The sequence below is a fragment of the Rhinolophus ferrumequinum genome, chromosome 2 (assembly GCF_004115265.2).
Source record: "Rhinolophus ferrumequinum isolate MPI-CBG mRhiFer1 chromosome 2, mRhiFer1_v1.p, whole genome shotgun sequence".
NCBI classification, from domain to species: domain Eukaryota; kingdom Metazoa; phylum Chordata; class Mammalia; order Chiroptera; family Rhinolophidae; genus Rhinolophus; species Rhinolophus ferrumequinum.
The window spans coordinates 40,459,161-40,473,218 of record NC_046285.1 but is presented as its reverse complement, the minus strand read 5'-3'; the positions used below and the strand labels follow the sequence as shown (position 1 = coordinate 40,473,218).

The following is a 14,058-nucleotide window of genomic DNA, read 5'->3' as shown; positions in this document are numbered from 1 at the left end:
TTGCCATTGCTAGTTGCAGGGGGCACAGCCCACCATCCCTTGCAGGAGTCGAACCGGCAACCTTGTGGTTGAGAGCCTGCGCTCCAACCAACTGAGCCATCTGGCACTGGACCATGTGGGAATCGAACCGGCAGCCTTCAGCATTAGGAGCACGGAGCTCCAACCGCCTGTATTACCGGGCTGGCCTTCCTTCTTTATGTAGCAATAGGGCACCTGCTCCTTTCGGCCTGTGAACATCAAGGAGTCGGTTGGCGCCCTGTGGGGAGTATAGCTTTTTTCCTGCCATTCAAGTGGGGCTGACTCCCTTGGACCACTATTTGCACCACAGTTACTTCCATCCAACAGAAATAAATTGTGAACTTGTTGACATTTTTGTCTTCTTTACAATTCATTGTTTATTTTGCCATGACAGATAATTTTGATGCCATTATCACTGAGCTTTCTGACAAAAGGAAAATAGCTGAGGAATTCTGATGAGTTACCCACTTCATTAATCAGGACGAGCATCGCTAGTGATGGGGTTAGAATTAACAATGAAGATTGGGTAGCAAATTGCCGTTCCACCTAACGTCAATCATTCCCAATGACAGCAGTGTGATTATACTTCAGAGAAGAGATTTTCCTGCCAACAAAACAGGGCAATGCCAGTGCAGGTAATAAATTTAGCAGGGCAAACTGTCATTTTTTCTCTTGAGTGGAACCCTTTACAACCAAGTGATGTCTTGGAGAAGATTTTGAGAGGAGAAAAGCATTTCACTTAGAAAATTTCTGAATTTCACTGTGTAGTATTTTATTTTAAAAATTATTATAGATATGTACTTAGCAACGCTCCTTCCCACCGTGTTTTTTTCAGTATGTTATTGACCTGTATCAAGCCTTATTTATCACGACAATTGTGTAAAGAGATGTGGAAGTTAATTTAAAAAAACGCATGACTGTGCATCTGAAAATCTATCAAATAAAAATATGGTGTAGAAATAAGTGAACCAGGGAAGAAGTGGACAGAGGTCAGACTGGTCGTCTACCTAGTTAGAACATTAAGTTCTTCTGGTTTAAGTAGCATGTATTCCTCTTCCAATCCAGTTGCAGTTTTAAATAATTGTTCTGTTTCAAAGAGCAAAGGGATAAAGCAGTCTTGTGGTTCCAGAGTGTAGAACTAAAGCAGCTAATGGAGTAAGTCCATCACGACGCTGGAAGTACGCCCCCTCTGGTTCCTTCGAAATGAAAGTAGAGTGCTAGCATCTTCTCCCAGAGGAGATAGACAGTATTTTCCTTTTCCAAATATTTTCTTTCAAGCATATTTATTATACTCCTGTTTGCCTAAATAATGTTTGCTGCAAATCAAGAATAACTGAGCAGCTATTCTTGAGTCATACTTTTATTTTTTTATTTAAATTTTAATGGGATTGCTTTTTAAGTGGACAAGGAAGAAACCAATAGTAAGTTGAGTTCAAGAACGCAATTGCCATATGAGTCTGTGACTTTGTTACTATTAACTTCTGAGTAGTGAAACTGAATTATAGACCTTTAAAACTAATCCTTTTGCACTCAGAGTCTAAACTTAAGTATTTTTAAACAAATATATCAACTACAGCATTTATAAACTCAAATTTTCCCTTCTTAAATTCAGATGTGTTCTAGCAGTGCTACTCATAGTAAGTGATATATTGATTTCTTTGTCTTTCAGTAGAAAAGAAGTAAAAAAATTTGCCCTTGGTTTTCAGGAGAAACTTTTTCCCTAAGAGATTAGGGTCATCAGGCTGCCAGAATGTTTCAGTTTTAGCCTGAAGTGTACCACTAACACTTCATTTTGTAAATTGAGTCATTAACCTTTCTCTACTTGAAGTGTAGCTTGGTAAGGTAAATCATCATAATATCTGCAGTTTCTATTTTGTAGTGATGCTCTACGAAGTGAAAAAAAAGTACACATAAGGTGTTCCAACTGTACAGAGAAATGGAATATAGAAATACAGAAAGGACACTCTTAATAATGTTATTATTGTCAAGGTGGATTATGCCTATGCTATTTCATCTTTAGAATTATTCCGTGAGTTAAAATCAAGTCCTTCAAGAGGAATCTGGTAAAGAGACACAGGATCTTTTCTTTTGACTATGGCACAAGTTAACACTTTTTTTTTTTCATGCTGTATTTTATGGGCTAGATAAAAAAATAATAATGCAAAAAGCATACCTCCTCAACCTGGCAGCTGTGTGTCTTTTCTTTGTTATGACTGAAGGCATATCCTATATTCAGCAAATCTCCCTTCCGGCATGCCTCTCATTCTCCCTTCTTCCATGGGATCTAAGGTAAAAGTCTAGAAAATGTGCCCTTGTTTAACATAATAGAAAGGGAACAAGGGCTTTAAAAAGTTTTGCATGTTTTCTCCTGATGGGAAATAAACAAGCTTTTGTAGTTTGTCTAAATGAAAATGTAGCTGGTTTCCTATATAGAAAATATTTCTGGCCAAATAGGCTATTTCTAAGAATGCTAGCATATGCTCCCCTATGTTATTGGTCTTTTAATGTATATATTTTCTCTCCCAATAAACCTCTCAGAAGTAGAGATCATGTCTTAAACAACTTTGTTCAGAGTCCCCCAAATTCAAACTTAGTGGTGGGTGCTTACTAAATATCGAAATAGTGATAGATAAGTATTTTTATAGAGAAAGGAGCAGTAAGTCGAGCTGACCCTGGTGAGGCTGCCAAGTTCTTAAAGCTGGTCATTAGCATCCCCGTCCCCCCAACAAAGTCACTTCCTATGAGGTTACTTTTTATTTTACTGCGCCCCACACTTGATACCACTCCCAGATTTGCTGTTCCCATTGGCGGGACCCAGGCCCTTCCTTCCAGAGGCTCACAGTCTAGTGGAAACCAGTAAACAGTTGATTATAATACAATGTGATTAGTGTCTTGACTGGAAAAAAACAGGTTGCTCTGGGAACACAGTGGAAGGGCACTTATATTTGGAGAGAATAGTTGGTAATAGGAAGGCTTCCTAAGAGAGGCGACTCCTGAAGTAGTCAGGCAGCCAGAGAGAGAGAGAGAGAGAGAGAGAGAGAGAGAGAGAGAGAGAGAGAGAGAGAGAAGAAAGCAGAAAGGGATGGAGACATTAGTATGACTATAGATAGAAAAGTATGAATCAGTATCGTTGGTGTAAGGCCAATAACTGAAAGGAATTTGATGTAGTAGGAACATAAAGTTTGCTGTGAAGATAAAAGATATAGGCAAGGACTAGATGTCAGAGACTTTCTTATACTAGGGCCATAAGTACTTCTCTAGGACGCCCTTAGGGTCAGTAGACCTTGTCTGATTGGTTGTCAGATGCATATAACGAAAGACTGCAGGCAGCGAGCATCTTGTCTGTAGGCCTGCTCACCACGGCCCTGACATGCTCACTGGTAGCCCAGTGGAAGCTCTTGTGGTTGGCTGTCTTGTTCCCAGGGACCAGGGGACCCAGACCATCCTTGTGGGATCTCCCATGTCTGTGCAGGACATCATGGTGCTGGTAGAAGGAATGAATGAAAGGGTTTGTATTTTAAGCTCCAAGACAGCACGACAGGGAAGATCCTGCTGGAAGCAGATCTTTCAAGCCTCACAAACAAGCCCTGTAACTGAGATCTTAGGTAGGACTGTTCGTCCAGCCCCTCATCGCACGGGTGCCTTACAATGAGAATCAAGTATTTTAGTGTTAAGTCGTGAGGCTGAGAGTACCTCAGTTGCATGACTCGAATATTTCTATCATTATTAGCAGCTGTGCTTTGTCTGTTCCCCTCCCATCAAGACAATAGTTCCTAGATTTGTAAGAAAAAGTGTGAGGAGGAAATCGAGAAGAGGACTCTATTAGGTATTTGAAACACTAGCGCTGATCAGTGGTGATTTTCCAAATGTTTCCATTGTAGTGTCAAAAACGCTATTTCTCTGCCTGGCACAAGCTGATGCTTGATCACAGGATTAAGCTGGGGAAAGCTGGGATCCTGTCCGACTGGAAGTTACAACTGAGAGTCCTAAAGGCCTGGAGAGACTACACAAGATCTCAGAAGCTGGAACGGGAGACGCAAGCCATGGAAAACGACCTTAGGGAAGAAAACAGGTACTATTTTTTGTGCTATGAAAATCCTCCCAGTATGCTTATCTAGGACACCTTTCCTCCTGAAGAATCCTGAAATGAACTCTAAAAATGCTGTTCACTAGAGTCCTCTCGTCTGCTTGTAAAATGTGGCAATCACTGTTTTCCTATGTTACATCCCAAACTAGAAAAATTTAGCTGAAAATTATAAGCAAAAAAATTATTTTATGCATGCTTTCCTTTTTTAAAGGAAGCCAGTATTATGCTTTTCCCCTTGTCTTCTGATGTAGTAGCATTGCACTTGGATCATCTTTCAATTCAGAAGACAGAGTTTAGTTTATATACCAGTAATTCACATTGGTAGAAATCACTGTCTGCACATAGAATATTAATTAGGGACACAGGGAACATCCATCTGGGAGGGCAGACCTGCCGAGAATGATTCCTCCTGTTCCCACGTCTTTCATTCCCCACCTCTGTAGGTCAAAACCTAGAGAGGTTCTGACACCTTTATATCAACTTCCTCTTATTCTCGTGAATGACAGAATTTGTCTTCAAATAAAACTTGCTTTGCTCCATCATCTTAAAATTAACCATATTTTGTTCTTTTCATTTCCAAGTTTAACTTTGCATTCTTGATCCAAAATCATAGATGTAGAAGAAACCATTTGTTTATTTGGGAGAGGGCAGTTCATGGTCTTACGTGTGCTCACTTCTCTACCAGCAACTCTGTTATTCACTGAGGGTGAAAAATTAAATGAATGGTACGTGAAAGCATTGTTATGTGGAAGAGAATGGCTCCCTGTGATGGCATTAGGTTCTGGGGAGGATACATAGGAGACCGATGCCCCTTGTCTTCAAAGAACTCACAATTTTGTGGGGAAAACAAGATTTAGAAACAGCACAAATATTGAGTAACATTATAAACTGAGTAATGCATCCCTTTTTGCTGCTGAGACCTTAGCAGAAGGAAGTGTGGCTTTGACTGAGGAGGCTCCTTCACAGTGCCAGGAAAGGCTTTATCAGAAAGATGGGCTGAGAGCTGGGCTCTGCACGATAAGCAGGATGTTCCTAGGTGGAAATGGGGAGACGAGATAATGGCACGGAGTGTAGCCATCCAGACTGGATGGGGATCCTCAAGCTTGTGGTTGTCAAGTTGGACTTGCAAAAGGCCTTGAATTTAGGTATTCTTTTGTAAACAAATGTAAATTCTTGAAGATTTTTAAGCAGGGGGGTGCCCTAGTCAATTTTACTTCCTACAGTATGCTGGGGGAAATCATCAGTATAAAAAAAGATCAACATAGAAAACTCTTCCGTAAGTCACTTCTAAATTCTCAGGACCTAGTGATTTATATAAGGGATTGGAATAATAATCTAACTGAAAAAAGAATGGCTGTCAGGATTTGTTGGATAAAGAAAGGAAACTGGAGGTGTTGTGAAGGGAAAGTAATATGGGTGAGGGCATAAAGGAAGTAGATACTGAGATATTAAAGTGAAAAGTGGCCTGTGAAATTTACATGCTAGAAGAAACTTGTAGAAAGAAAAATTTAAAGAACTTGAGATTCCATTCCAATTAAACTGTTTAAATATAAAAACACTAAATGGGGATTTCATAATGGTATAATGTGCCAATTTTTTTTAAAGATCTCAGAACTTTTTGTTTCATATCTGTGAATTATTTTCAAGTATCTATTTTTAAATGTTCAGAATGGATATTACATTTTTTAAACTGTCAGAGATAGAAAATATTTAACTTATAATAATTTTTTATTACAAAACTCTAGAGCAGGAAGTCACCTCAACGATCGCCTATTCCAGCCCCTCATTTTAAACATGATAAAAGTAAAGCCCAGAGGAGGTAAACAATTCTCTCAAGGTCATAAAATTAAGAGTAACTAGTCAAGTACTAGAGACTGGTCACTTTGATTCTGAATCAGCTGCTTTTTCCTATGCCACACAGCTGTGTTAAATAGCATCCGAGCCATGGTTCCCTAAGACAACCAGGTTTTTCACTTATATTGTAATTGACTTGAGATGGGCGCAGATGTAATTAACAAATGACAAGTCTTGCTAGAAACATGAGAAGAAAGGATCTATTAGACACAAACCGTACTTTGTGCTGCTTTCCTACAAATCCCCCAGCATGTTGTTCTTTGCTCTAGAGCAGGGGTGTCAAAACTTTTTCCAACGGTTTTCACCAAGGGCCATATGCAGTAAAATACACAAACAGCCGGGCCACTCACTTGGTAAAGTACCTATTGCCTCACCTGGTTTATTTAAGTAAACTAAATATATATTTGGAATTTGTTGCGGGCCAATTAACAATGGATTGCGGACTGCAGTTGGCCCGCGGGCCGCAGTTTGGACACCCCTCCTCTGGAGATTGGTTTAGGATAATAAGTTGGATGACTTGGTTTCTTGGTGCATGTAGAAACCAAGAAATGTCAGTGGGATGGAGGGTGTCAGGAGACCTGGGACCCTCTTTACTGTGCTCATCAGGGTTTCTCCCAATAGCTCAATGGACACTGAATATGTATTTGTTAAATAGTGAGTCACTGAATGAACGAAGAGCTCAGTTGCTTCCTCTCCTGCAATTTAACTTGATAGCATTTTCAAGCTTTTTCTTTTTTTTTCTAAATAGTGAGCTCAAGAGATAGAGAGCATTTACTACAATGGATTAGATACTAAACTTTTGCCAGATTGACAAAACACAGATGGTTCTGTGGCTCATCCACCTGGACATGGAGATCATTTATGTCCGTTACTCAGATGTTAGCTGTGTCCTCATCCTTCAGCTCTTGCATGCACTTTTGTTTTTGCCACCCGGAAAACACGTTTGCCACTGGCCTGTCCCCAATCCAGGGCCCAGCTTTTTGGGCTTCTTTCCTTCCCTTCTTTCCTTTTCGTTGTTCTCACTTTCTCTCTGGAGCAACAACAAATCCCTCTCTTCTTATTCATGATTTAGCTACTGAGCCTGTGCTCAGTCTCACTGACACTCCAAGTGCTCATCCATTTCTTCTAAAGTTCATCATTTCTTCTAAAAATGCATCTTGCTTTTTCTAATAGGAATTCTGGTCACTATTTTTTTTTTAAATAAAACAATGTAAAAAAATTTTTCAATTGCAGTTGACATACAATATTATATTAGTGTCAGGTGTACAGCATAGTGATTAGACATTTATATACCTTATGAAGTGAGCTCCGGTCACTCTATTTCTGTGTATCTCTTTTCTTTTAAAACTAGTTATGGTAATGGTGTCATAAAAGTTTCAATACAGTGTTATAATACAATTTCAACATTAACAGATATTTCCAAAGCCTAACTAAGGATTCACTCACTTAGGTAATACATCAGGATTCTGGTATACACTCTAAGTTAGACCCCTTGATATGGTGGTGTTGGAATTTGAACTGTATTTTTTAATTTCTAATTTTTTAATTTTATTTTTTAATATCTATTTTGTAATTTTTAATTAGCATATTCACTTTTGAAAGTTGGCCCCAGATCTTCCAGGTTCTCTCTCCTTTTCTCCCTAAACTTACAACCAGTCCTAGACAACATTGGAAGAAGGAGGATTTGTTTCAGCCTTTTCCACCAGCCCGTCCTGAGCCCCGATTCCCTGATTTCTCCGTTCTTTCCCAGGAAGCATTTCTGTCCTTCTGTGTATTAACACCTCCACAGCAGGCCTTCACAACACCACAGGCCTGCCCTCTCTTGTACTAGGGCCTTTCCTGGAATATGCTTTTATGTCTTCCATTTGTCCCTCAGGCCCCTCACACTTGGTCCCTGTAATCCTCATTGTATGTTTTATCCCTCCCAGGAAATGTACTGTAACAGGCATGGAAACAGTCTGTACAGTCTGGAAACAGTGTCCACAATGTAAGTGATGGGCATTTGAGGGTACTGTGGCAGGCCAGTGGAAAAACTGGCCCTTTGACATCCCTCAAACCATGGCATTCATTCATTCATTCATTTTGATGAAATATATTCATTCAGCCAGCCACCTTTGCTGATGCTTCCTATGTGCCTAGACTCTCTCCGAAGTACTGGGAAGGGGACTAAAAAAAGTGTCACACGTTCTAGGAGTTTTCAGTCTAAGTTGAGAAGCTAAAAATTATATCCAAATACTAATTGCAACAGAAGGCACCATAAGATAAATATTATACGTAGGAGTGACATAGACTAGCCATTGTACATTATAGCCCCTCAAAGAGCTTTTTAAAAACAGGAATTCATGGACCCCATCTTCTGAGAGCAGGAGAATGTGGCTAAATAGAAGAGGGCATTTTTCTCTTTGGGGAAGAACTGGTGGTAAACCAGCACATAGGCAGCTTGTGTGGGAACAGACTGGGGTGGCCCACCAGCCTCGCCTAGAGGTAGGAGATTGAATTGAAAATAGACAGTCAGCATTCCTGATTCCAGCATTCTTTTGGGCAGTCATGTATGGAGCACATCTATTAATCATGTTCGATTACCCTTCCCTTTGTGCTCACCTGGGTATCTAGATGCGAGGCCCGAAACTACATGGTATCTGAAGCTGGTAAAGCTCCTGATAAGTCTGTCAGAGAGGCAGGAGGACCAAGCTTGTATTGTCCGGCTCACTTTGAAACTCTAAAACAGAATTAATTGTGTAACCTTCCACTTTCTCCCTGGGGGCTACCTTGTGCATTATTGAATGCATTCGCTTTTTCATTACAATTCCTGCTGAACCTGGTCATCCCAAATGCAGCTGTTTGCATCATTGCTGTTTTTATGTTCTGCGTCAGATCTCAACACGCAATCAGACCAGTACGTGGTTATTTATTTGTCATTTCTCTTTTCTTTTTAAAAAATGCAAGACACTCTTTAGATTATCTGGAATTATCCTAAGATAGTGTTATTACTTCACATGAGAATTTGTTCTATATTTTCAGATTCTCTTTTTATTTAATTTGGTCTTTTTTACAAAAATGCCTATATGACGGTCAGTATAGGGCTTTCGTTTTTGGGCGATACCATTTTTGAGGGGAAATCTAAGGCTTAGAAACTTTCAGTCCCTCACCCAATATCCCATATCTAGTTAGTGTTCTGACTTCTCAGTTTTATAATATGCAGCAATCACTAATTATTCTGAGATGTTGATTCTAAGCAGCACGGTTCATATTTAAATTCCTATTTAAATCTTTTATATTCTTAAGTCTCTAGAGACAGCCTTTCTCTGCATGCAGTTATATAATTGCGATGATCAATTTATATATTCCTGCCAGAAATTCCTTGATTTCAATTTAAAAGCATACTGGGACAGGATGTTTTCTGTACGGGAACTCTCCTTTTTTTATGATTATCGGGGAACTGTGTCTGAGACAATCTCTTTAGGTTAGCATACTCAAGTAAGTCACATCTGTTTGAGCTTTTAAGGACTTTAAGTGGTTTTTCACTTTCAGAAATATTTATGTTTTTAGTGTCATGTTTTAAAAAATATAGAAATTGGCTCATCTGGAATATTGTCTCTGCTGAAGAGAACTGCAAGTGCACAGGAGTAGAACCAGCTTTGTCTCTGGGTCGCTAGCTTCTGTGTTCGTACGCTTCCACCTCAACCCACAAACACAGATATCAAATGTATCTTCAAATCGCCTACATAACCATTATAGAGTAGGCTCTCAGCACGATAGTGAACATGCACTGTTTTACCCATTTTCTTACTATTTAGTCTTTTTGTTCTACTTACAGAAATATTTTTCTCTTTGCCTTTTCATAGTATCCAAATACTCTCTTCCCTGATAGTCAAAACCTCAATGTTGTTTTAGCTGTTTATGCTGTGAAAACGTGAAATTAACACATTAGGTAAATCTCACACCCCTCCTTCCTGAGCAGATTGATGTAAATCGCATTTCACATTAATCAGAGCAACGTACATCTTCTCTCCTGGGGAAATTTATGATTTTTACTTGATCAAGTGCTATAGGTTTTTTGTTTGTTTCACTGTGTATACATTGATATTTTTGGAGCTCTGTTCTTATCTGTGTTGCTATCTGATTTATTATTTTTATTTCTTCTAAAATTTTTATTTCAAAGTTATTGAATCTCATCTTAGATACTTAATTCATTTCCATCAAAGTAAAATAATATATAAATGTTTATTATGACCTATGTTGTATTTTCATTACAAAACCATCAGTCAATCGCCAAGTATTTATTGAGTATCTATTTTTAATTCATCAGAAAGAAGCAATTAGATATAATGAAAAATGCTGTTGGCAGAGTTCCTGTTAGTAGTTTATCCTGAAATTCATTATTTCAATCGACTTTGTTCTCATTAATTGGTTGTTTCATCCAACTCCTCTGACATAGGTTAAATTCTGTGACTCTAGAGTAGGCTTTTTCATACTAAGGTTTTTAACCCTCTAGTGCATCCTGAAATCAGGCTCAAAATGAACTATGTTTTTTAAAGAAATTGAATAAATTAGAACAGAAATGTCTATCTCCGGTAATAAGGATAAACATTTGATGAAACTTTTGTTTCAGTTGTATATACTTTTGTTTCATACATGCACATATACACAGATAGACTTGTATACTGACTCACAGTGTAACTTTTTTTCTTACTGTAGGTGGCAATGAAAAAGTTAAAAGTCATTTAAGTATTTAAGAACTGTAAAAATGTTCTCCTGAGTCATTGACTTAAGAACTTTATGGGCTCTTTTTATATGACCCCAAAAAGTTCATGAGGAGAGTTAAGCGATATGTATATTTAACAGAAATGGATATGCAAATAGTGTTATGGAGAACTTATTCGAGTCACCTTTACAAGATAAAATCTAGTAGGTATCCAAACAATATTAGGTTTTAAACCTTGAAACTGATCCCTGATGTGGCATAAGTTCCAAGCTCTGCACCTCGCTTCTTCAGGGACAGTAGTCATCCACTTCCAGATAGATCTCAAAGAACTATATGCTTGGATTCTCAACTGGCTGCCACCAAAGTGTCTCCAAATGGAGATTCCCTTCGGAAAGGGAATGTACTCGTAGCTGGCACTTCCCAACTCCATTCAGTCATGTCCTGTAATGTTCATGAAGTTTCCAGGAGTCAAAAGGAGCAATAATGAACGCCAACTATAATATTATATATGTATATATAGGTATGTATACATTTACAAGAGGCAGAGTACAGCATTGGGAGTGGAGATAGTGGAAATGGGATGGCTCCGTGCGATGTCAGAGAGATAGTGGATGGGGGATGGGGGGTCCACAGTGTGAGGGACATAAATGATAAACGTCTAAGGAAAAAAAAAAAACAAACAAAAGAAAGGAGCTCTTCCTTAGGAAGAGAGTGAACCTGGTCCCCGACTAGACTATGAATGTGTTCCATCAGAGCGAGTGCCTGTATGTGCCTTTCACACAGGTCGAGTGTTTAGCCAGTCTCATCACAAGGACATCTTTCATTCATTTAGTTTAAGCATTCGGTAAATAAGTCCTTTTTACAGATCCTTTCCCTGACCAAGTCCTTCTTTCACAAGGTCTACCCTCAGAGTTTCATGTTGACGTCTATAAATCTTATACTTAATTAATTATTGACAATTTACTTAAGTTTTGTTCCTTTCCCTTTCTCCCAAACTTCTGTCTTCCTTAGATTTCCAAGCATAGCTGAATATCTCCCTCATGCATTCACCTTTTAAAAAGTTGTTATTTATACACCCATTGTTTTTGCTCCTTCCCCTCCAAAAGCTCTCAGAAACTATTTTATTGTAATTTAAAAATGTAATATGTCTTTGTGACGCGATAGAACAGAACAGTCACTCTTTTTTCTGAAGTAATGTCTTGAGGTACCAATGCCTTCTATGAACAGACCCTTTGCACTGGGGAATTTTACAAAGTGATTCCATTTAGTTTAAATACAAGGATAAGCTGGAGCTAAGCGGAGTATTTCTGGGAATCCTTTGCACTTGTGTTTCATTCATATTTCTGAGCTGTAAATGGCTTCCTTTTTTTTTTAATTTTTCAGTCACAGTTGACATTCAATATGTTAGTTTCAGGTGTCCAGCATAGTGGTTAGACATTTATGTAACTTACAAAGTGATCCCCCCAATAAGTCTAGTACCCACCTAAGACCATAAATAGTTATTACCATGTTATTGCTTATGTTCCCTATGCTGTACTTTACATCCCATGACTATTTTGTAGCTACCAATTTGTATTTCTTAATCCCTTCTCCTTTTTTACCCAGCCTCCCAACGCCCCTCTCATCTGGCCACCATCAGTTTGTTCTCTATATCTATGAATCTGTTTTGTTTGTTTGTTTGTTTCGTTTTTTAGAGTCCACATATAAGTGAAATCATGGTATTTGTCCTTCTCTGTCTTGCTTATTTCACTTAGAATAATACCCTCCAGGTCCATCCCTGTTGTCACAAATGGTAAGATTTCATTTTTATGGCTGAGTAAACTTATATATGTGTCACTTCTTTATCTAGTCATCTATTGATGGACACTTAGGTTGCTTCCATATTTTGACTATTGTAAATAATGCTGCAATGAACATAGAGGTGCATGTATCTTTTCAAATTAGTGTTTTGGATTTCTTCAGATAAATACCTAAAAGTGGGATTGTTGGGTCATAAGGTAGGTCTACTTTTAACTTACTGAGGAACCTTCATACTGTTTTCCATAGTGGCTGCACCAATTTGCAATCCCACCAACAGTGCACGAGGGTTCCCTTTTCTCCGCTTTCTTCCCTTTTCATCCTTGCCAACACTTGAACACTTGTTGTTTGTTGATTTATTGATGATAGGCATTCTGACAGGTGTGAGGCGATATCTCACTGTGGTTTTAATTTGCATTTCTCTGATGATTAGTGACATTGAGCATCTTTTCATGTCTGTTGGCCATCTGTATGTCCTCTTTGGAGAAATGTCTCTTCAGGTCCTCTGCCCATTTTTTAATTGGATTGTTTGTCTGTTTGGTGTTAAGCTGTATGAATTCCTTTTATATTTTGGATATTAACCCCTTAACAGACGTATCATTGGTAAATATCTTCTCTCATTCAATAGTATGTCTTTTTGTTTTGTTGATGGTTTGCTTTTTAGTTTGCTACAGTCCCATGTGTTTTTTTCTTTTGTTTTCCTTGCCCAAGGAGACATATCCAAAAAATATTACTAAGAGCAATGTCAGAGAGTTTACTGAATGGATTCTTTTTTTTAATGGATGTGCTTTGTTGCTTAGAAAACAACAACTGGCCACTGAGTATAACAGGAAACAAGTTCTCCGGTACCACTTTACAGAATGGCATCACTGGCATTGTGCAGAGATCCTAAAGAGAGAGCTGGCTGTCACAAAGGAGGAAACAAGGAAGAAAATGAATGAGTTGCTGAAGGCAGCATCACTAGGGAAACTCGGTGCAAATGGGTCATCAGGCATCAATCTACTCCAGGAGACAGCCAAGGTGGATCCACCTGTACAAAATGGAGAGGTACATTGTGCTTCCTTTGCTTGGTCTTTCTACTTATTAATCACTTGCATTTGAACTCTGCCCGTGGATAGCTTGGGGCATGTTAGCCGTTGTCAGATAGCCTTGCCGAGGCTGTCTAAAAGATGAGACCTGCTACAATGCACAAAGATTAACTTTCGGGCAGTGTTTATTTTCTTGAACTGAATCTTCTTTTTATAATCACATACAGACTTTGGTGTAGCTGAACTTAGTAGGGACATTAATAGAAAGATGGAATTTAAAAGAACTAAGAGAAAGAGTCCTTTAGGAACAGATGCATGCAGCATGGTTTACAACTCTCAAACTCCTCTTACTTGATCATCAGACATTTCCTTTCTAAGTAAGCTTGTGACTTATAAAAGGCGAATGTCTCTTTTATTTTTCTAGTAAGAAAAAAATCACACACATTAATTGTAGCAATTTGGTAGGAGAAAATGACAGAGAAAAAATGGAAAATAGCCTACAAATCTATCATCTGGAGATAACCACATGTTGAAGTATAGCCATCTAGGCTTTCCTCTATTCAGGCATA

The 14,058-nt window shown here is 38.5% G+C and overlaps 1 protein-coding gene across 2 annotated transcripts in view; it reads left to right on the top strand.

Annotated features, from left to right (window-relative positions):
* Positions 1-14,058, top strand: part of CCDC191 (coiled-coil domain containing 191) — a 64,671-nt gene that overhangs the window by 24,498 nt on the left and 26,115 nt on the right. For both annotated transcript variants that reach the window (XM_033128383.1, XM_033128373.1), the window contains exons 7-8: positions 3,900-4,090; positions 13,262-13,508. In XM_033128383.1, the coding sequence (XP_032984274.1) occupies positions 3,900-4,090; positions 13,262-13,508 (438 nt within the window). The remainder of the gene's footprint in view (positions 1-3,899; positions 4,091-13,261; positions 13,509-14,058) is intronic.